Here is a 20,899-nt window from a genome sequence, read left to right as displayed (position 1 = left end):
AAGAACATTTGGAACTTCGACCATGTAGGTTGAGTGCACGAAATAACAAACCGATTCGCTACCGGTAAAACGACTGCACGGTCTAGATCTGTATCAATTTCGTTTTCACGATATCTACCACCAAAATCAAAATTCGCCATTCAGCAAAAATGAGGAAGACAACATCGTGGCATTTTGAAGTTTCAGGACTTTGCTCACCATCATAACTGCTAAAATATTACCTATATTTTCATTATGCTATTTACAATTTGCGCCATTTCACTTTACTTATCTCCAAACACAGAAGATGCTAACGGTTACCTGTATATTGAGTCCGATCGTTAAAAAACAATCCTTTGGACCACGCACTATTTCACCATATTGATACGAGATTCATGCCCACTAATACTTGAAAATTCATTTCCAAACCCTGATGATATATATATTAAAAAAAAAAAAAAAACACCAACAACAAAACAAAACAAAAAATACCAAAAAAAATAATAATAATAATTAAAAAAAAAAAATCCAAAAATGATATAAAAAAAAAATGAAAGAGAGAGAAAAGATAACAAAACATATTTTTAAAAAATCCAAAATATGAGAGAAGACAACGTACAGTGCTTGTGGTCAGTCTCATCTCATAAATTCCCATAAGAATTTGTACACAATCAAGGGTAGGGTAAACATGGATCCCTGGACACATCAGAAGTGGGTTCATGTTCCTCTGTGAAGTAAGCATCGCATGTTGACCGGTCACACCCACTGTAATCCCTCTATCTTGATTAGGCAAACGGAGCAATTCGTAGTCAAAGTCAGTGTGCAAAGAACGGTCTAACAATTAGTGTGAAACAGGTCAGACAACATTCGACTTAACAACAAGGTTGTGTTTGTAAATGATATCGTTGTATAACGACCATATAATTTGCGAAATGCTGACTTCAAACGAGACTGTTCAAACTACTGTGACGTCAACTTCTTTATCAGTGATTTGCCTTGATTTGAAAGTTGATCATATGCAGAACGTACTCTCGCGTTAAGAGACGTAAACATCATATGCAAGTGATGATGGAATATTGCTACATAGATATGGAAAGTTGACGATGGAGAAGCTGAAGTCATCCCGTTTCTCAACAAGTTGAGTTGTCGGTTTGCCGTTAACATTACTGTTCAATAAAATATCCAAATAGGAAGCAACTATGGAATACCCTGTGGTGTCTTTTATTTCGGTGTAACTGAAATGATTAAAATCAACATATAAATGAGAATGGACCTTGTTAGTGAATAAAACGTCGTTGATATATCTAAATGCTGAGTTAAAGGCCACAGCAAGAGATTTTTTTTCTTCTGTGGAAGCTTTTGACTAAATTCTGCCTCATAAGGAATTTGTATATATATATATATATATATATATATATATATATATATATATATAGGTCGGCTAATAAAGGAGCACAATTCGTGACCGTAGGAATTCCAGCAGACTGTTTGAAGATTTGAACACCAAAGATCACGTGGGTGCTGTCAATGGGAAACTCCAACATCTTTTTAATATCAACTTCAGGGTACTTGTACATAGAATCAGGGTGGAGTTTAACAAAGTAAGTTTTTGGAATTATGACTCATCACAGAGTATGAATATTTCTGTGTTCCAGTTTTATTGAAAAAGCAGTTCTCTCTAATGTCAAAAGGCCTAGTCTATGTAAACTACATTGCACACAATAATATGAATTTTTGCTCTTTTTAAATGCATTAGTGGTATCATCAATTGAATTGACACACGCAATAATATGAATTATTGCTCTTTTTAAATGAATTAATGATACCAACAATTGAATTGGTGCGCTTTATAATTCAATTGAAGAAAGAAACAATTCAATTTATGAGCGCATTAGGTATGTTATTAGGTGGTGTACACCAAAAGGCAATTAGGGGAACTTTGTGATCAATCGGTGAAGACAAATTCAGAGCCCGGAAGTTTATCAATACTGAATAATAATAATAATAAATTCTTTTATTTAGACAGGATAGCACAATTAGTACAAATGACTAGTTTACATGTGGTCCTGTATAAAACATATTCACAGACAGATAAATGAGAGAATAGAAAAATAGATAACATAATATAAAATATATACATAAAATACACACACGATATCACTGGGGGAAAAATAAACATATACATCATATCTATATATCACTTATTTGAGAAATAATGCTGCAAATATGCTGATTTAAAAGATGTAATAGAACCACAGCTTCTAACAGACTCGGGCAACTGATTCCATAAAATTGTGGAGGATACCTTAGAAGACCGTTTATAATATTCAGTTTGAACTTTTGGTAAATATAAAATGCCACTATCGCTACCAAGTTTCTTGTTGTTCTATAACTAACTTGGCTGACAAAACTAAAAACGTTCATATATTCTGGTGTCATGTTATTAAGAACCTTAAAAGCAAGCACTAGTTTTCTATATACAAAATAATCATGAACAGGCATCCATTTAAGAACACTAAAAATATCACCTGTAGAAGTTTGAGTTACTTTCACCTTCAATATAATTCTGGCTACCCTTTTCTGTAACTTAAAAAGTCTGTCGATAAAAACCCTGTTTTTGGCTGAGCACCAAACTGTGCAACAATAGTTGAAATGAGGAAATATAACAGTGTTATAAATTTTCATTAATGCTGCATTTGACATAAAAGTTTGCAGACGACGTAAAATGCCTATTTTCTGTGAAAGTTTCTTGCATAAAGAATCAATGTGTACAGACCAGGTTAGACATTCATCTATTTGTACACCAAGAAGTTTGGCCGTTTTAACAGTATCTAAAACAATATCTCCTACTTTGATACACATTTTTCTACACTTTGAGAGTTTTTGTGCAGTGCCAATCAACATACATTGTGTTTTCGCTAAATTCATCGTAAGTTTATTACTTTCCATCCATTTCATAGAGTTTAAAATGTAAAATTTCAACTATTATACTCTTCGATTGAATTATTGCGCACATCAATTCAATCAATGCACATAATTATATAATTATTCCCCTCTTCAATTGAGTTAATATCATTACTTCAATGTATGCGCGAAATGATTAATTCAGAGATAACAACTAGTCAATTACAGCTATCCTCCACACATCAACATCCTTAATATAATAATTTAATTCCTTTCATATAATCGCTGTAAATGAATAAAGATATCTTCAGTTGAATTTAAAAAAATCATTCATACCAAGATTTAGATTAATTTTCACAAGCAATAAATACACCACATTGATGCATTTTAATTGATAAGAGCAATTTAATTAATTTGATGCGCGCATTGATGAAGTTTTCCGCCCAATCTCCCCCATGATTCCGCCATCAAAAAAATAATTATAAGATTCATTTCTTGAATTAAAAAAATCAACAGAGAACAAATTTATAATCAAAAGACAACGAGTAAACAGTATAAAGAAGTAATGGATGATTGTGTTGACGTAGGTCGCGGGTTTACAAACTTTTTTCCACTCGAAAACCCAACCTGAAAATTGACCGAAGTATCTTGACGAAGTGTTTAATGTGTGAAGATTGTTTTCATTGAACAGCAGGTTTTTTTAAAAAATATTTTTTTTAGTAATTACTTCTTCAATATGCCATCGTTTTGACAGTCTGATTAAAACCAGATCATCAATCTCGCCCCCTCCCCTTTTTTTCTTGAAGGAGCGGACACAGAAAAAGGGGGGGGGGGGCGAGATTAAAGGTCTGGTTTTAATCAGACTGTCGTTTTGACAATAACGAAACTGTTTTCCGTTGAATTTCATACATAGAAAATAACAAACAACGACTGAATTCACACATGGCATAGAAAGTAATGGTTAATTGTATTAATTATGGTCCATAGAGGAAAACTATCTCAAAAACTGGCTCACTTACATTCCTCAAACCCGAAGGATTTTCATTTTATAAACCCTAGGTTTCCATAAATAAAGTCTGCCAATTTAGTTGCCTGTTTATAATTTCGTGTAATAATACTAAGTAGATATTATATTGTATATCTTCTCTACAGATCTCTACTAAAGATTCACTAGTCTACTTTATGCATGTCGTGGAACGAAATCCCCTGGAACCGTAAACGAATTTGTATCAATTATTACGTCATAATGATTGTGACGTCATTTAATATAATGGCGTTTTATTGTGACAGATTGAGAAACACAAAAGACAGTATAATGGGTAAGTAATAAATCATATAGTTTTCTTTTAAAGTTCACTGTGTAAATCACACGCAGCAAAATATGAAAGCAACGACCTGATGATAAGGAAGTTACACGACATGATGCAGTGTTGTCATGAAAATCCGTCACATACCGCGTGAGGTTTCGTGGGACCTGTATTATGATCGCTGAAAATTGCATTGTTAGGAAAATGGGTATTATTACTAATAGCAATGTAAACCTTGATGGTTTTTAATGATATACCTAGAAACTGAAAATCGAGTCATATTTATACTTTTTAAAATCAGAAAATACTTCACATATTAAACATATTCTTGTAAAGGGTAAAATTTTATTCAGTATTGATGAACTTCCAGGCTCTGGATTTGTCTTCACCGATTGATCACAAAGTTTCCCTAATTGTCTTTTGGTGTACACCACCTACACCATGTACAGGGTGATGCACCAACAAAATCTAATATAGTTGAAAAATGTGCAGCAAAAAAGTTGCATATTTTTCTTTCCGTATTTTGTCAACTGTAAAGTGTATGAGAGGATGATTCCAGCGTATTGTATGTAGTTGTAGCAGTCATTATAAGAGGGAAGTCATACTATATAGGTAGTGAGCTAGCGTTCTAGTGATGTGGTACAGTCTCTCTCTTGATCACGGAAGTTAAGCAAAGGCGAGCGTAATCAGCTCTTGGCTGGGTGACCGTTACACGTTACAAATTGGTGGCAGCACAGTGACTCAGGTATTTGTTTGGAGGCCTGCTTCAGGTAGAGTTTCATCGGAGCTCTGGGACTTTGTGTCCATGTACGGACGTGGATTCGTCTGGGGACGATGGTGGTTGTCGTCAGTAGTGGATTTAAGACCCCCCCCCTCCCAAATTTTCAAATTTAAGGTGGTAAATTGGGGTCTCTTGTTTAGAAAAATGTAAACGATGAAAGAAACAATCATTTCTTCCATTTTCGGAGAAATAGATGACATTCAGAATCTTTTAATTTATTGAATTACTTTTATTGGGAGAACTTACATTTTTTCCAAAAATCTTTAGAATTTGTGGCATTTTATTAATTTCACCTTATCATATATATATATATATATATATATATATATATATATATATATATATATATATATGATAAGGTGAAATTAATATATATATATATATATATATATATATATATATATATATATAAGATAAGATATCTTATATATATATATGAGACATATTTAAAGCCTATAAAATCTGTAAAAACCCAGGACCTTCTGGAAGCTTTGTCTCCTGGGCCCCCACCAGGGCTTCACCCTGGACCCACTGGGATCATCAAGGTGGATCCCAGACCCCCTGCCTCTTACAGTTGCCCCCCCCCTCCCCCCTTTACTGCGATTCCTGGATCCACCAATGGTTGTCGGGAGTGGTGTATGCTGTTGCTGAGCAGGTGCAGGGATTTTTTTACCCCTTGAATCCAGGGGCCAGGGCCTTCAAGTTTGGGAAAAATAACAATATTTGATTGAAATTGGAAAATTTGTTTTATACAAATAAATAAGAAAAACAAGTAAAAGGTTAACCATTTGATATTTTATTATCAATGTGGCTTAAACAAGCTTTAATTTCCAGTCTTTGGCAGAGAAAAAAACTGTCAAAAATGTTTTGCAGTGGCACCAAGGTTGAATAGTGCCTAATGGCATATTCTCATCAAAGCATTCTTCATTTGGGAATTTTAAGGCATCATTTTGGGAAATACACCTGCTCTTTAGCATTGGGAATGGGGCCGAATTTTGGCCCTCTACAGATCCTAAAAAAATCCCTGAGGTGCCAAACACTCAGAGAGAACTCAAGCTAAGCTTCGGGATGAAGCTTCCCTGAGCAGGGAACTTATACTGCCTTGCTAGTGAGCTAGCTTATAATTAATTTTCTAGTGATGAGGTAGAGTCTCTCTCTTGATCATGCAAGTTAAGCAACGGCGAGCGTGATCAGCACTTGGCTGGGTGACCGCTACATGTTACAGTAGTCATTTATAAGAGTCTCGAATGTATTTTAAATTAAAGCATAAATGAAAAAGATTCATATTTCATACAATCATTTAACAACTTTAGCACCAAAAAATCCACAAAATTTTTGGAGTATGACTTTTTTTTTTTTTTTTTTTTTTTAGATATGTAGCGGTCAGCCAGGTTCGATCACCGATGGCCAGATAGCTCAGTTGGTAGAGCACCTGACTAGAGATTCAGGAGGCCCGGGTTTGAATCCTGGTCTGGTCCGTTGCATTTTCTCCCTTCATGTTACATTTGGTACCGTAGACCAGCCCCTGGAACTGACATGTGAAAATACCTTCCAGGGGATAAAGATCCTGGGTTGATGTCTTCAGGTGTGAAGACATTTAACAAGGGAGGAATGTAGCAGTCAGCTGGGTTCGATCGCCAGTGGCCAGTTAGCTCAGATAGTAGAGCACCTGACTAGAGATTCAAGCTCAGTTAGTAGAGCACCTGACTAGAGATTCAGGGGGCCCGTGTTCGAATCCAGGTCTGGTCTGTTGCATATTCTCCCTTCCTGTAAGCAGGCATTTAAATACCTTTTTGTAAAAAAAAAAATCTTAAATGAAGGATATGATAGAAGAAACATGGTCATTGGAGCAGACATTCTGCTTTGTAGAGTCCTTTTCTGATTTTTTGGTGTTCTTGGTTTAAAGAACTCATGAAAGGTGAAGATAACCAACAGTGATCAATCTCATAACTCCTATAAGCAATACAAAATCGATGGACAAACATGGACCCCTGGACACACCAGAGGTGGGGTCAGGTGCCCAGGAGGAGTAAGCATCCCCAGATTCAGAATTACTATTAACGTATTGTTTATAATTAAGAATGAACCAGCTCCTAGCTTTGCTACATGTAGGCAAGCATAATTATGTCAATTCTTTTAATATGCTAGTTTGGTGTTAATTTATTGGCTCATTTAGTTGGTCAGGTGTCATGTTATGATTTTGAATTTAATGATTTGTTAATAACGTGATGTCATGATAGAAACTATCTATTTAAAGCCACCTGATAAATTCAAAATCTATATAGGACAAAGCCTGCATGAGGTAAGGTAAAGAATGACAAGATTACTTTTTCGTAAATTTGAACTCTTGAATTCTATTGCAGATGAACAGTGGACTCAGTGCTGCGAGACAAAAATACAAAATGTCTTGCAGTCATTCGAGAAAAAGCTGTCACAGAACGAATTTTATTGCTGCAGCAGTGATAATGCTCGAAAGGTGAGGCATCTTTTATTATTGCCCCATAAGAGCTGGTAATGTAAATTAGTCTGTAAAATCTTGTGAGATTTACCCTCTTCAGATGTCATTTGAAGCAGAAAGGCAAAAAGTTAGAAGGTGTACAACTATATTCTCTTTCTATGATTACAAAAGTATTCAATATTGTATTAGGTAATTTTAGCACTTTTTGCCATCATGAAATTTCTAAAGATTTGAAGAGCATTTAATAAATACTTATGCCATATGGCTAAAGAAACAAAATTGTATATATGTAGCCTATTTCTTCCAGGTACTAAATTTTGTAAATTTTTATCATTCCATGTCGACTGATATGTAGCAGTCAAATTTTATACAGAAACTACCATCATCAGATCCTTTCATTTCATTGTTAGTAACATACATGCAATTATGGTACATTTAATTTGTAAGTTATGTTGACGTTTAGCCTCGCTCACAAGAATGCAAAATATAATGTGAATGTTCTGTGGTAATTACTTGCTGAAATCAAGATAAACCGAAATGAGAATTGAAATAGATGTATATGAATTTGTGTGCGGTGACGTTTAAGTTTGATTCTAATATGTATTGGAATTTGTAGATTAATTAGCGGTGTTGCTTATTATAGAGAATCAGACCTTGTGACCAATAACGGAACACTAAGCTCTTCTTAGCAATTATTCTCAATCTTTACAGACTCCCATGCATGATTTATATTTTGAAATGATAATCTACAGTACATTGACTTTGCTTGGAGATATAGATGTTTCAAAACAGTTTGACATTTTTGAATGATTGATTGAATATTGTTTAATGTCCCTCTCAAGAATATTTCACTCATATGGAGATATCACCACTGCCAGTGAAGGGCTGCAAAATTTAGGCCTATGCTTGGCGCTTATGGCCATTGAGCAAGTAGGGATCTTTATTGTGCCATACCTGCTGTGACACAGGACCTGGGTTTTTGCGGTCTCATCCAAAGAACTGCCCCATTTAGTCGCTTCTTAGGGCAAGCAAGGGGCTACTGAGGATCTATTTTAACCCAGATCCCCATGGGAAGACATTTTTGAATGAGTGATGAGCTGAAATCGCGATGAGGTAGTACAATTTGCCTAGAGTTATCATGGTAATGAGTGAAATTACCACATGTTTATTGTCACCTAGCAATATATAACACGTTTTCCGCCTAAATTCAGTGTACAAGCCAAAGTAAGTGTATTAGTGTATTTGAAACAATCAATAATGAGTATTCAATGTTAAAGAGAAATAAATTTTATTTTGAGGGATATAAGATAATGAGGGATGTGAATTGGGGCCGTTCTTCATGAAGCGCAGGACTAGCACTGTTTGGGGTGCTTCACACCGACATTCTTCATGAAGTGCAGGACTAGCACTGTTTGGGGTGCTTCACACCGACATTCTTCATGAAGCGCAGGACTAGTACTGTTTGGGGTGCTTCACACCGACATTCTTCATGAAGCGCAGGACTAGCACTGTTTGGGGCGCTTCACACCGACATTCTTCATGAAGCGCAGGACTAGCACTGTTTGGGGTGCTTCACACCAACATTCTTCATGAAACGGAGGACTAGCACTGTTTTGGGTGCTTCACACCGACATTCTTCATGAAGCGCAGGACTAGCACTGTTTGGGGTGCTTCACAACAACATTCTTCATGAAGCGCAGGACTAGCACTGTTTGGGGTGCTTCACAACAACATTCTTCATGAAGCGCAGGACTAGCACTGTTTGGGGTGCTTCACACCGACATTCTTCATGAAGCGCAGGACTAGCACTGTTTGGGGCGCTTCACACCGACATTCTTTATGAAGCACAGGACTAGCACTGTTTGGGGCGCTTCACACCGACATTCTTCATGAAGCGCAGGACTAGCACTGTTTGGATAATACATGTATGCTGGTGTGAAGATTTCAAATTCAATAATTTCAATTTCTTTTTATCAAAGAATTATCCTTCACAGTTTGCTATAGGATTTCTTGTTAAAAATACGGCAGTAGCTTGTTAAACACCGGAGAAAGGCTTTTTCAGTATTTCTAATGAATAATCATTACTTTAACTTTAATATGGAGACAAAATACTTGAGCTTGACATACATCATATGCCTGAAAAGTGGGAGGGGAGGAGGCATGAAAGAAAGAGATTCAATGTTCTGTATAAATCACTGAATAAAATACTACTTAAGAATTATAATTATAGCACAGCATTTATACAGTATAAAACAGTTTGTGATTGGTAAATATACAGAATATTTGGCAATTGAACCCCACTGGCTAGATGTTTCCATTGAGTTACCCAGGTGCTTGTATACCAGTTGACATATATTCAATGAGTTTGTTTGCTTGTTTTGTGTCCCATATATAAAAAATTCATTCGTGTGGATACATCACCAGCATTAGGGGATGTGCCACGAATTTAGACTGATGCATGAAGTTTATGGCCGTAGCAGTGAGAATATTTTCTCATGCCAACATCTACCATTTTAGGGTCATTTCTGAAATACCTGTGACTTTCACCTCTAATATCCAGGCACTCCGCAAAGCAACAGTATACCTAGATCATAATAGTCTCAGTTTTGATGTTGAAATAGAGAATCGCAGTTGTGGAGTGTCCTAACCACAAGGCTACTGGGACTGATGATTCATGAGAGTAATTACGCTTTTTTTCTGTAGGTTCAAATCAAAATCTTCAAGAGGTACTCCTGGAGATTGAAGCAGATTATCAACATTCTGCTATACCAACTTGAAGAGGTATAGTACACCAGATTTTATTTGGTAAAATTTGTGATCAGTATGAACTTCAGATACTTGTACAAAATTCATGATCACTACGCGCTACAACTCCTCCTACAATGTGTCTGTCATACTTACCTTGTCATAACAACTACTACAATGTGTCTGTCACACTGACCTTGTCATTACAACTCCTCCTACAATGTGTCTGTCATACTTACCTTGTCATCACAACTCCTCCTACAATGTGTCTGTCACACTGACCTTGTCATCACAACTCCTCCTACAATGTGTCTGTCACACTGACCTTGTCATCATAACTCCTCCTACAATGTGTCTGTCACACTGACCTTGTCATCACAACTCCTCCTACAATGTGTCTGTCAGTGCTTACTTTTGGTTAATGGTAAAGTTATTCATGGTAACAAAGTAATTGATAAAAGATAAAACGACGTAATGGCTGCCATGTTGCCATCTAAATTTTGTTACTCACTGTCACATGACGCATTTCATCCAATAACATAGAGTCATTCTAGTCCGAGGCAAAACAAATAGTTTTCTGGACTTTTTCTCATCATGGATACAGATATTGCACTGAAGGTTTAACGGGTGTTTTACTGTTTGCGATACTCTTGTTACTGGGAAGTTATAGAAAACTCTATGGACACTGAAAACGAAGTTTGGTGATAGTTACTTTTCCTATTTTGTATCAAAAGTATGATATTGACATGTTTGTGTATGAATTTTGTAGACTCACTCAAAAGATGAATTGATACAAGACCTGAAGAAGGACATTGAGGATTTGCAGGAACAACAGAAAGACACCGTCAGAAAGGTATGTTTTAGTAAACAACATGATATCAGGAATAAACAACATTTTATACACCTGTCAAAGATTTGGTATACCGTCATCCGTATGTCTGTCCATCCCTCTGTTCGAACCTTGTAGGCAAAATGCAAAATGAACCATAAGTTCTGGGATCTTACAACTTGGTACATTTGATCACCTTGATGAGAGGAAGATGCCTATTGTTTTATAAGGTCAAGGTTGTAGTATCAGTTAACAGGAAAACCTTGTAGGCAGGATACAGACCAAACCATAAGCTCCAGATTTTTGGTACATTTGATCACCGCGATGAGAAGAAGATGCCTATTGTTTTTCAGGTCAAAGGTCAAGGTCGTAGTGTTCGTTATTAGAAAAACCTTGTAGGTAGAATACAGATCAAATTATTGGAGCTAGGATCTTACACAACTTGGTACATTTAATCACCATGATGAGAGGAAGATGCCTGTTGTTTTTCAAGGTCAAGGTCATAGTAACACTTTGTAGGAAAACCTTGTAGGCAGGATACAGACTGAACTGTTGGGGCTAGGACTGTCAAACTTGGTACACATATACGTTATGCCATGAGAAGGATGCCTATTGTTTCTCAAGTTTAAAGGTCAAGGTCCTATCACTGTTTTTGGTTTTCCAGATTTTTCTAGGTTATAAATACAGGTATTGCCCTGAAATTTTGTTATAACCTCCCTCTCGGAGAAATACATAATCAGTTACATTTTGTGAAATTAATTTCAGATGGTGGTTAGAGATGGCATCATCCAGAAATTGAATAAAGAGATTGGAACATTGAGGGGCAAGCACCAGGAAAAACTGGAAGATGTTCAAAAGCAAGGGGAGACTATCAGGAAATTACAGGAAGCACTCACAAAGAGCCATGTAGATCTGGATGCTCTCTGCAAAAAATCTGATGAAAAGGTCAGTCTTGTGCTAGGTTCAGACATGTGGAAATAATCATGGTGTTGAGATTTGTTAAGACTGCTATTTCTAAAACAGGTCAGAAGAAGAGAGGAGTCCATCGAACAGCTACAGGAGGACCTCATGAAATCCAGAGCTCAGTACAGTGCTTGTTACAATGAGGTTTGTTGATGTGTTTTTAAAAAAACAATTAAAGGTTTCACTGAAATATTTTTTTGTGTTAAAGATTAGAATCACGTTGAGATTTGTTAAGACTACTATTTCTAAAACAGGTCAGAAAAAGAGATGAGTCTATTAAACAGCTTCAGGAGGACCTGATGAAATCTCAAGCTCAGTACCGTGCTTGTTACAATGAGGTTTGTTGATGTTTTTTTATCAAAGTAAACACTGCATGGTTACTGATAGAAGTTTTGTATGAATAGAAATGGAGTATGTGTTGTCAGTCAGTGTCCCATTTTATATTCTAGTATTTACCGTTAAATCAAATTACTTCAACATCATTGTCATTTGAAACACACACATGAATGATGCCCCTCTCCCCACCTCATTATATGTTCTTGTGAATGATGTCTTCAATTCTTAATTATTGTGTGCATCAAATGAATTAATGATATCATGAATTCAACTGATGTGCAGATAATGTAAATTTCGATGACCAACATTTAACAATGAAAATATATTTATTACTAATTTATGTTACTGTGCTTTTCTACTTGAATTGATTTTCAAAATAAGTATTTAAACTCATGGTGTTTCGATTGCTGATGATGGGTGTACATTTCAGAAGCTGCAGCATGATCAGGAAGCCGCCCTTCAAGAGGTATTTACATTACTGATTTCTATATACCAAAATTAGAATAATTTGACTAAAATAATAACTTTGTGATTTTAATTTTTTTTCTCACAGTATCTATGGGATTAATAGGTTTTTCAAATCTTTGATTATGTGAATGTCCATAAAAGATTCTGTTTATTTTACGTTATCAGTGATTTTTTAAGACTCATTTTAGATCCGAATATCAGCCCTTTCGGAGTTTCACCTCCCAAAAATTACCAATTTTTTTCCCAATTTAACTTGCACTTTTCCCAATAATAAAAACTGGTGAAAAAGGTATTTGTTAAAAAATAAGTTCATTGTGAATAGTTTATGTACGACATGACAAAGATGAATCAATTTTAGATGATTTAGAAAGAATAGTCGAAAATTTTAACAGCTCAAAGAAAAGAAAATTAAATAATAGGAGAATGACATAAATTTGTGTTTGAATTCTTGTTTGATATGATATATTTAGCATGTTTACAATAATGTCTAAGTTTTCCCAATTTGATCAAAATGTTGACAATTTTTCCCAATTTGAAAGCCACAGGACCCTTTTGAAAAATGTTGAAAAATCACTGGTTATGTTAAAAAAATATTTCACTCATACTGAGACGTCAGTGCCTGTATGTACCCTAAGTTCAGATGTATATATGGTGCTCTGTAAAGGTTCTTGAATGTGCTTACGTGTGCCACTGGACCTTGCACGCTGAGGTCTTTCCTGTTTAGACCCATGACTTTGACGTCTAAATGCTGAGCGTTTGACAAATGGTCAACTATTACCTAATTTTACATCTTAGGTATGATGCAGCCAAGGCTCTAGCTAGTAGACTTGAACCCATAACCTCTTTGTCACAAAGTAAATGCTTTAACCACTGAGCCACCATGATGGTGTAAACATAAATACAGTCTGACTAGAGGAGTAGAATGTATTTAAAAGAGAGTGCCATGTTTTGTGAGTCACTATGTCTTCTACTAATTGGTTAAATGCTATACAATAATTACATTTTTAAGGTCAATACAATGTTTTAATTTGTAACAGGAAGATATTAAAGGAGAAAATGTATGATTGGATCAGGAATCGAAACCCTGGACCTCTGCATTATTAGTCAGGTGCTCTAACCACTGATATCCACAATCCGTATAGCCCTAACTACCAGAGCTCCAGATAAATTTTTACCACAAAGAGTATTTACCCCCTGATTTTCAAATCAATGAGTATTTTGCTTTTCAGAAGAAGTCAAAAGAATATTTTGTAATTTACTGATTATCTTTGCTGTTTTGCCACTAATACAGAATTGGATTGTAATCATGTGACTGGGTGTCTGACATATTAAATTTCAATACCTCAATGATAATAGGTAATTCGTATTTATATTATACTACATGTATCACAAGGATGCATTACTTTGGGGGTGTAAAGCGTATTTAAATTCGCTAATGCGTAATTGTACGCATGATTTTCAACTTAAGGTAGTACTCTACATCGTCATAATGGCTGACTTCCTTTAAAAACATGGATGAAAAAATCAATATCAGCAATATTTGACTTTTCCTTTTCCATTTAAATACCTAGCCGAGTAGCTCAGTAGGTTAGAATACTGACTGCTGAACTGTAGGTTGCAGGTTCGAGTCCAGCAAGGGTTTTAATTTTTTTTCAGATTACCTTCTACTAAAACTGTAATTTTTGACAAAATAAAGTAAATTTGAAAATTTTCAACTTCAAAATATTGTTGTACATATCCTCCACTTTTCATCTACATCAAATTTCTCTGGTGTAGCATACCTCCTTAAATGCGTATCTGGTCAAATTAAACGAGTATTTACGCTGATACACATCTTATCTGGAGCTCTGACTAGTACAAACTATACCTCAAAATACATTATTCACCAAGCTCAGATAACTCATTGTACACCATCCCATTTCTGATGTTGTAATTAGCATTGCCACATCATTGTTTACTAAATATTAGGGCCCCGTCACATGTTGAGTGCCTTATAGTAATCACCCTGTCTGTCTGCACTTTCTATAGCAAGTGATAACTTAAATTTCCTTGGAAAGGTTTTCATACATTTCATATGAAATTTGGATAGGCAAAGAAAGATGCTTTTGAATTTTCACATTTATTGGAGTGTCATTGCAAAGTCTTCAAACTTGAAATTTTTTAATATTAAAGGGGCGTTAGCTGTGAAAGTGATGGCATGTGACCATTTTTATCCTCAAAATCTCTCAACGGCATATGACTAATGAAAACAATTATTTTGTATAAAAAGAAGAGATGTCTAATAAAACTACATTAGATGATGCCTTTTAGTGTAAAAAAATATATAAAGAAGAATTATTGGCTTGAAAGCCAGTAATTATTTAATCACCAAAAATACATATTCATGTGCCTGTATGCTTTGGGGTTAAAAAGTGTTGGAAATAATTAAATTCAAGGGTTATATTGCTGAAATATATAATGTAGAGCAATTTTCATTTAATTCAATTTTTAGTGACAATTAAGATTACAAGTAACGTTCTTTAAGACAATACTTATCATTTCCATTAGTGGAACTCTTCAAATTAAAGGCGCGTAAAGTCATGCTACCGGGACAACATACGTAAACATTACTTAGGCATACATAATATAAATTATGGTATCGAATACATATTATAACCGACTGCAAACCACGACACTGATTAAAATTCTAAAGGCAAATTTAGGAATTGATTATTCTTACAAGAAAACAAACGAACTTAAACTATGTGAAGGATCTGCCAAATCTAACCGATATAAAGCATCAATCGCAAGAAGAACTGTGAAGGGAAAAACCAAAATGCACATCCGACACAATAACTTTTCTTGTAATTAATGGGATTCATATGTTATTAGAATTATTCTGTCAGACTATGAAGACATTCCATTTTATCATACAATTTGGACAGGTTCATAAGGGCATGGACTTTGTAATCGTTCATGTACCCCCCCCCCCCCTTAGGTGTAGTAGAGTTTAAAAAAACATGTAACATCCTTGATAAACTAGTGTTAGAATATTTAAAAATGCAGTTTGACCAATGGCTATTCTATTTAAAGATACACAATGTACTTTAACTTTAAAAAAAAAGGGGGGGGGTGCTATGAACGTTTCGTTTATGTCCCAGTAATCTCGCACTTACTCGCGAGACTTGTGCATTTTCTTACCAATGACGCACAAGAGTCATCAAAGCGCGATAACTCTAATGAGCTGGTAATGAGAAGTATTAAGATAATAGCAATACAAAATCACACACAATAAATTGAGATTACTTCAGAAAATTTTCGCAAAATATAAAGGTAACACTCAGATTATGAAGAAGAAGACCCCTTTCTAATTTCAGATTTATCAGTTTCGTTATTACAAAGTTATGGGATTTAGAATTTCTTGTCTTAAAATATTCATTGAGAGCCCTTTTCTGACAGTAGGTTTCTAAAGTGTTATTTCGTCATTTCATCACTGAACGTCACTTTCTGCAATCAATGGACTGATAATAATTTGGTCTGTGGATGATGCACAAGGCAATAAACTAAAACTTAATGTATATATAGTATTTGTATCAAAATAATCATCCAAGCTTTGTGTGTGGGGGCTAATAAAGGGTGCAAATTAACCAAAATAAGTGATTTTGTGTATGTTGTGTGTTAATTATCGCATTAGATTAAGGAATGAATTTCCTTTTCAAAAATGCATGAAGTTTTATACTGTGATACATCACGTTGGCATACGTCATGAAGTGCATTAGTGGTTCTTCAAATGTATGCTGGCTTGAAGCGTTGCAGTCCAAACCATCATGTATTTTCAAAAATGAAGTGTCAATCTACAAAAATGAAATTTTGTTTTCATATCATTACTGCCAGAATTCCCATGCAGTCATTAAAATAGATGGACTATATTTCTCAAGATTCATACATACATTGTATACAACTGCAACACATTCACGAGGAAATGGCTATTATTACAGTACTTAAAAGGAAATGGAATTGTAATTATTGGGGTATGACATCCTAAGTCAAGGGATATTGGTTGTGAAACATGTCTTGGGTATAATAGCTACTTTATCATATTTGATGGAGAATTAACTGATTTTCCTGTCGTTGAATGTTGCTGAATAACTTTTTAGCTCACCTGAGCTGAAAGCTCAAGTGAGCTATTCTGATCGCCTGTTATCCATCATCTGTCTGTCTGTCTGTCTGTAAACTTTTTACATTTTCGACTTCTTCCAGAACCACTGGGCCAATTTCAACTAAGCTTGGCACAAAGCATCCTTGGGTGAAGGGCTTTCAAGTTGTTCCTGACATAGTGCAGATTCAAGTTTCTTAAAATCACAACCCCTGGGGGTAGGATGGGGCCACAATAGGGGATCAAAATTTTACATACAATTATATAGGAAAAATCACTAAAAATCTTCTCATGCATGAAAGCTTTCTGACATAGTACAGATTCAAGTTTATAAAAATCATGGTCCCCGGGAGTAGGTTGGGGCCACAATAGTTTTACATGCGAATATATAGGGAAAATCTTTAAATATGGGCCAAGGTGACTCAGATGAGTGATGTGGCCCATGGGCCTCTTAGTGGCAGATTTAGAGAGGGGCGCAGCTGGTGCGTGACCCCCTAAAATTTTCAATCGTGGTATCTTGTTTCGGAAAATGTACGAAACAATAAAAGAAACAATAATTTCTTCCACTCCAGGAGAAATAAATGACAACATTTTTTGATTTCTTGAATTACTTTATTGGGAGAACTTAATTTTTTCCAAAAATCCCTTAAATTTTGTGTCATTTTATTAATTTCACCTTATTAAAATGATAGAAAATAGTACAAATGACTAAATAGGAGAAATATTTCAAGCCCCATAAAATCTGTAAAATCCAGGAGCTTCCGGGGGCTTTGCCCCCTGGACCCACTGCCTCATAAAGTGGCTCCCCCCGTAACCGCAATTCCTGATCCGCCCCTGCCTCTTGTTTAGTTTATCCTTTATTAATTTAAGGTAGATACAGACATTCATTTCTTCAAAATGATCAGAAGAAGAGAGGAAACCATTAAACAGCTACAGGAGGACCTTGCAAAATCCAAAGCTCAGTATAGTGCTTATTACAACAAGGTTTGTTGATGGTTTTTTTAAAATATCTAGATGAAATGTTTTAATGATCTCTTTAATTGAAATGAATTTAAGAACAAATTTTATTTATTGATCTCATGCACAGTATAATAAACTTGAGGAGGAACTCACTTGGAGCTCCAAATTAAAGTTTTTTTAATTAACATAAATGATCTCTCTCCGTATTGAAGATTACATAATGATTTTACAAATGTAGTCATAATCCATCATGCCGAATTGTTAACCAAAGACAAAATGAATGGTCTTTCATAATTTTAAAATTTGAAACTCCAAGGGTACACATACATGCACCTTATGCCAAGCGGAGGAAGCCTATACTGAAACTTTAAAAAAAAGTTTGGTGATAGTTACCTTGCCTATTTTGTATCAATAGTATGATATTGACATGTTTGTGTATGAATTTTGTAGACTCGCACAAAAGATGAATTGATACACAACCTGAAGAAGGACATTGAGGGTTTGCAGGAACAACAGAAAGACACCGTCAGAAAGGTTTGTCTTTAGTAGACAACATGATATCAGGAATTAAACATCATTCTCTAATGCAATATGATTATTCTCCATAAATTTCTATTTACATTTTGTTGTGAAATTAATTTCAGGTGGTGGTTAGAGATGACACCATCCAGAAATTGAATAACGAGATTGGAAAGTTGAAGGGCAAGCAGCAGGAAAACCTTGAAGGTGTTCAACAGCAAGGGGAGACTATCAAGAAATTACAGGAAACACCCGAAAAGACCTATGTAGATCTGGACGGTGTCTGCAAATATTCTGATGATGAGGTCAGTCTTAATTGTGCTAGGTTTTCAGTACTTCGGATATGTATAAATAATCATTGTGTTGAGGTTATTTAAATGCAGAAGTTAGTTATGACTATTAAAAGAGGCTTTTGAAAGGATTGAAGTGTATTGTTATACCCCCCGAACAAAGTTCTGGGGGGTATATAGGAATCACTCTGTCTGTCTGTCCGTCCGTCCGTCTGTCTGTCTGTCTCCAGATTCATGTCCGGGCCATAACTTCTTTGTTCTTTGACATAGGCATACCATATTTGGCACACAGGTGGATCACCATAAGACGATGTGTCGGGTACCTATATGACCTTGACCCTTGACCTTAAGGTCAAAATTAAAGGTTTTTTACAATGGATTCGTGTCCGGGCCATAACTTCTTTGTTCTTTGATATAGGCATACCATATTTGACTCATGAGTGTATCACCATGAGACAATGTGTCGTGTACCTTCATGACCTCCATATGACCTTGACCTCAAGGTCAAACTTAAAGGTTTTACAATGGATTCGTGTCAGGTCCATGACTTCTTTGTTCTTTGACATAGGCATACCATATTTGACACATGAGTGTATCACCATGAGACGATGTGTCAGGTACCTTCATGACCTCAATATGACCTTGAACTTTGACCTCAAGGTCAAAATTGATTATAGGGTTTTGACATAGTCATACCATAAGACATGGGTGTATCACCATGAGACTATGTGTCATGTACATTCATGACCTCTTTATGACCTTGACCTTTGACCTCAAGGTCAAAATTATAGGTTTATACCATGGATTTGTGTTCGGACTATATCTTCCATTTTCTTCTACAAAGGCATACTATATTTTTACACTCAGGAAAGAGGTAATTTATGCCTATTAACAACACCCTTTGGGAGATTGGGGTAAGCGAAGGGTATTCTTAGTGAGTATTGCTCACAGTACCTCTTGTTTTAATTTACTATACCCAAATGCTGAAATATTTATTGTGGTAAAGATTAGAATTGTGTTGAGGTTTGTTAAGACTTTTATTTCTAAAACAGGTCAGAAGAAGGGATGAGTGCATTGAACAGCTACAGGAGGACCTTGAGGAATCCAAAACTCAGCACAGTGCTTGTTACAATGAGGTTTACAGAGTTTTTTTTAAAAACAATTAATGGTTTCATTGATTGATAGCTCTTGTAAGGAGTCAGAATATTGTTTGTGATTACAGCTTTTGGAGAGTCTGACACAGATTGACATTCAGTGTGTGAAGAACGAAAAAAACTCAAAAGAAATCAACCAGCTCCGGGACCAGCTTCATCAGATCAAACAGGAACTTGCCATTTCTCAGGAAAAACACAGAACCTGCCAAAATGAGGTCAGACTATAACCACAGGGTTATATTGACTTAGTTCTTCCTTGATGTTTGTCTACCAATGTTTTCTACCATTTGAGTTCAAAGAAGTCTAAATTTGAATAAAACAAACACAATTTGATAAATAATTTCTCATCTCTGTAGCATTGAATTATTAACAATTTGTATGGAGTGCCAAATGAGTTTCAAGTTAATTAACATAAACTCAAATGATTAAAAAGATATTTTCATTTATTTGAAGATACAATGTGATTTAATTCATTTGATGCACACAATAATCAATAAAATATCACTTCAATTAATTAATGATATCTTCAATTCTTATTTTATTACATGCTTCCATTGAATTCATGATAGCATTCATTATTCTGCTGAATTCACTGATGCGTGCTATAATTAGATTATTGCTCTCTTGAATATCATTTGTTCAATTGATGTTTGCAGTATTGAATTTTTGCTCTCTTCAATGGAACTATGATATCATTAATTTAATTGATGTGTGCAGTAATTCATTAAGAAAGCGAGAGCAACTTATAATTAGAGATATCTTGAATACGCCAGTTTCGAGATGAGGACTCTTCTATGTAGGAGCTGCATTTAGTGGAACTTTGAATGCCTAAGTGGGACGATAGAGTGTAATAAAAGCTGCTTCTCTTTAAACATGTAAATGTAGGAAATACAAATTACTATCGAAAGAAATGTTTTACTAAAATGGAAACATAAAAACAATGTCATATTTGCAAGTAATATCCTTGGTATGATACGTACGAGCAATGAAATGACGTGATATAAAACAAATTTCACGTATTTAATTACTCCCTGAATACCTATCATTTACTTAGTTTGTGTATCAGTCAAA

General features: G+C 35.2%; 2 protein-coding genes across 2 annotated transcripts in view; one reads left to right on the top strand and one right to left on the bottom strand.

Annotated features, from left to right (window-relative positions):
* The window catches only part of LOC125660711 (DNA replication ATP-dependent helicase/nuclease DNA2-like), a 50,161-nt gene extending 49,757 nt beyond the window's left edge, over window positions 1-404 (bottom strand). Inside the window, exon 1 of the mRNA XM_056146036.1 lies at window positions 222-404. The gene's annotated coding sequence lies outside the window, so the exon portion shown is untranslated. The remainder of the gene's footprint in view (window positions 1-221) is intronic.
* A 3,749-nt stretch (window positions 405-4,153) lies between these two features.
* Window positions 4,154-20,899, top strand: part of LOC125659631 (interaptin-like) — a 29,926-nt gene continuing 13,180 nt past the window's right edge. The window contains exons 1-13 of the mRNA XM_056142914.1: window positions 4,154-4,202; window positions 7,335-7,447; window positions 10,133-10,210; window positions 10,944-11,027; window positions 11,769-11,948; window positions 12,027-12,110; window positions 12,221-12,304; window positions 12,733-12,768; window positions 17,776-17,889; window positions 18,316-18,399; window positions 18,510-18,689; window positions 19,727-19,810; window positions 19,897-20,043. Of these exons, the coding sequence (XP_055998889.1) occupies window positions 4,154-4,202; window positions 7,335-7,447; window positions 10,133-10,210; window positions 10,944-11,027; window positions 11,769-11,948; window positions 12,027-12,110; window positions 12,221-12,304; window positions 12,733-12,768; window positions 17,776-17,889; window positions 18,316-18,399; window positions 18,510-18,689; window positions 19,727-19,810; window positions 19,897-20,043 (1,317 nt within the window). The remainder of the gene's footprint in view (window positions 4,203-7,334; window positions 7,448-10,132; window positions 10,211-10,943; window positions 11,028-11,768; window positions 11,949-12,026; window positions 12,111-12,220; window positions 12,305-12,732; window positions 12,769-17,775; window positions 17,890-18,315; window positions 18,400-18,509; window positions 18,690-19,726; window positions 19,811-19,896; window positions 20,044-20,899) is intronic.

This window comes from Ostrea edulis, chromosome 1 (assembly GCF_947568905.1).
Source record: "Ostrea edulis chromosome 1, xbOstEdul1.1, whole genome shotgun sequence".
Lineage (NCBI taxonomy): Eukaryota > Metazoa > Mollusca > Bivalvia > Ostreida > Ostreidae > Ostrea > Ostrea edulis.
Note: the sequence above shows the minus strand (reverse complement) of the source record. Positions and strands in the feature narration are given on the sequence as shown.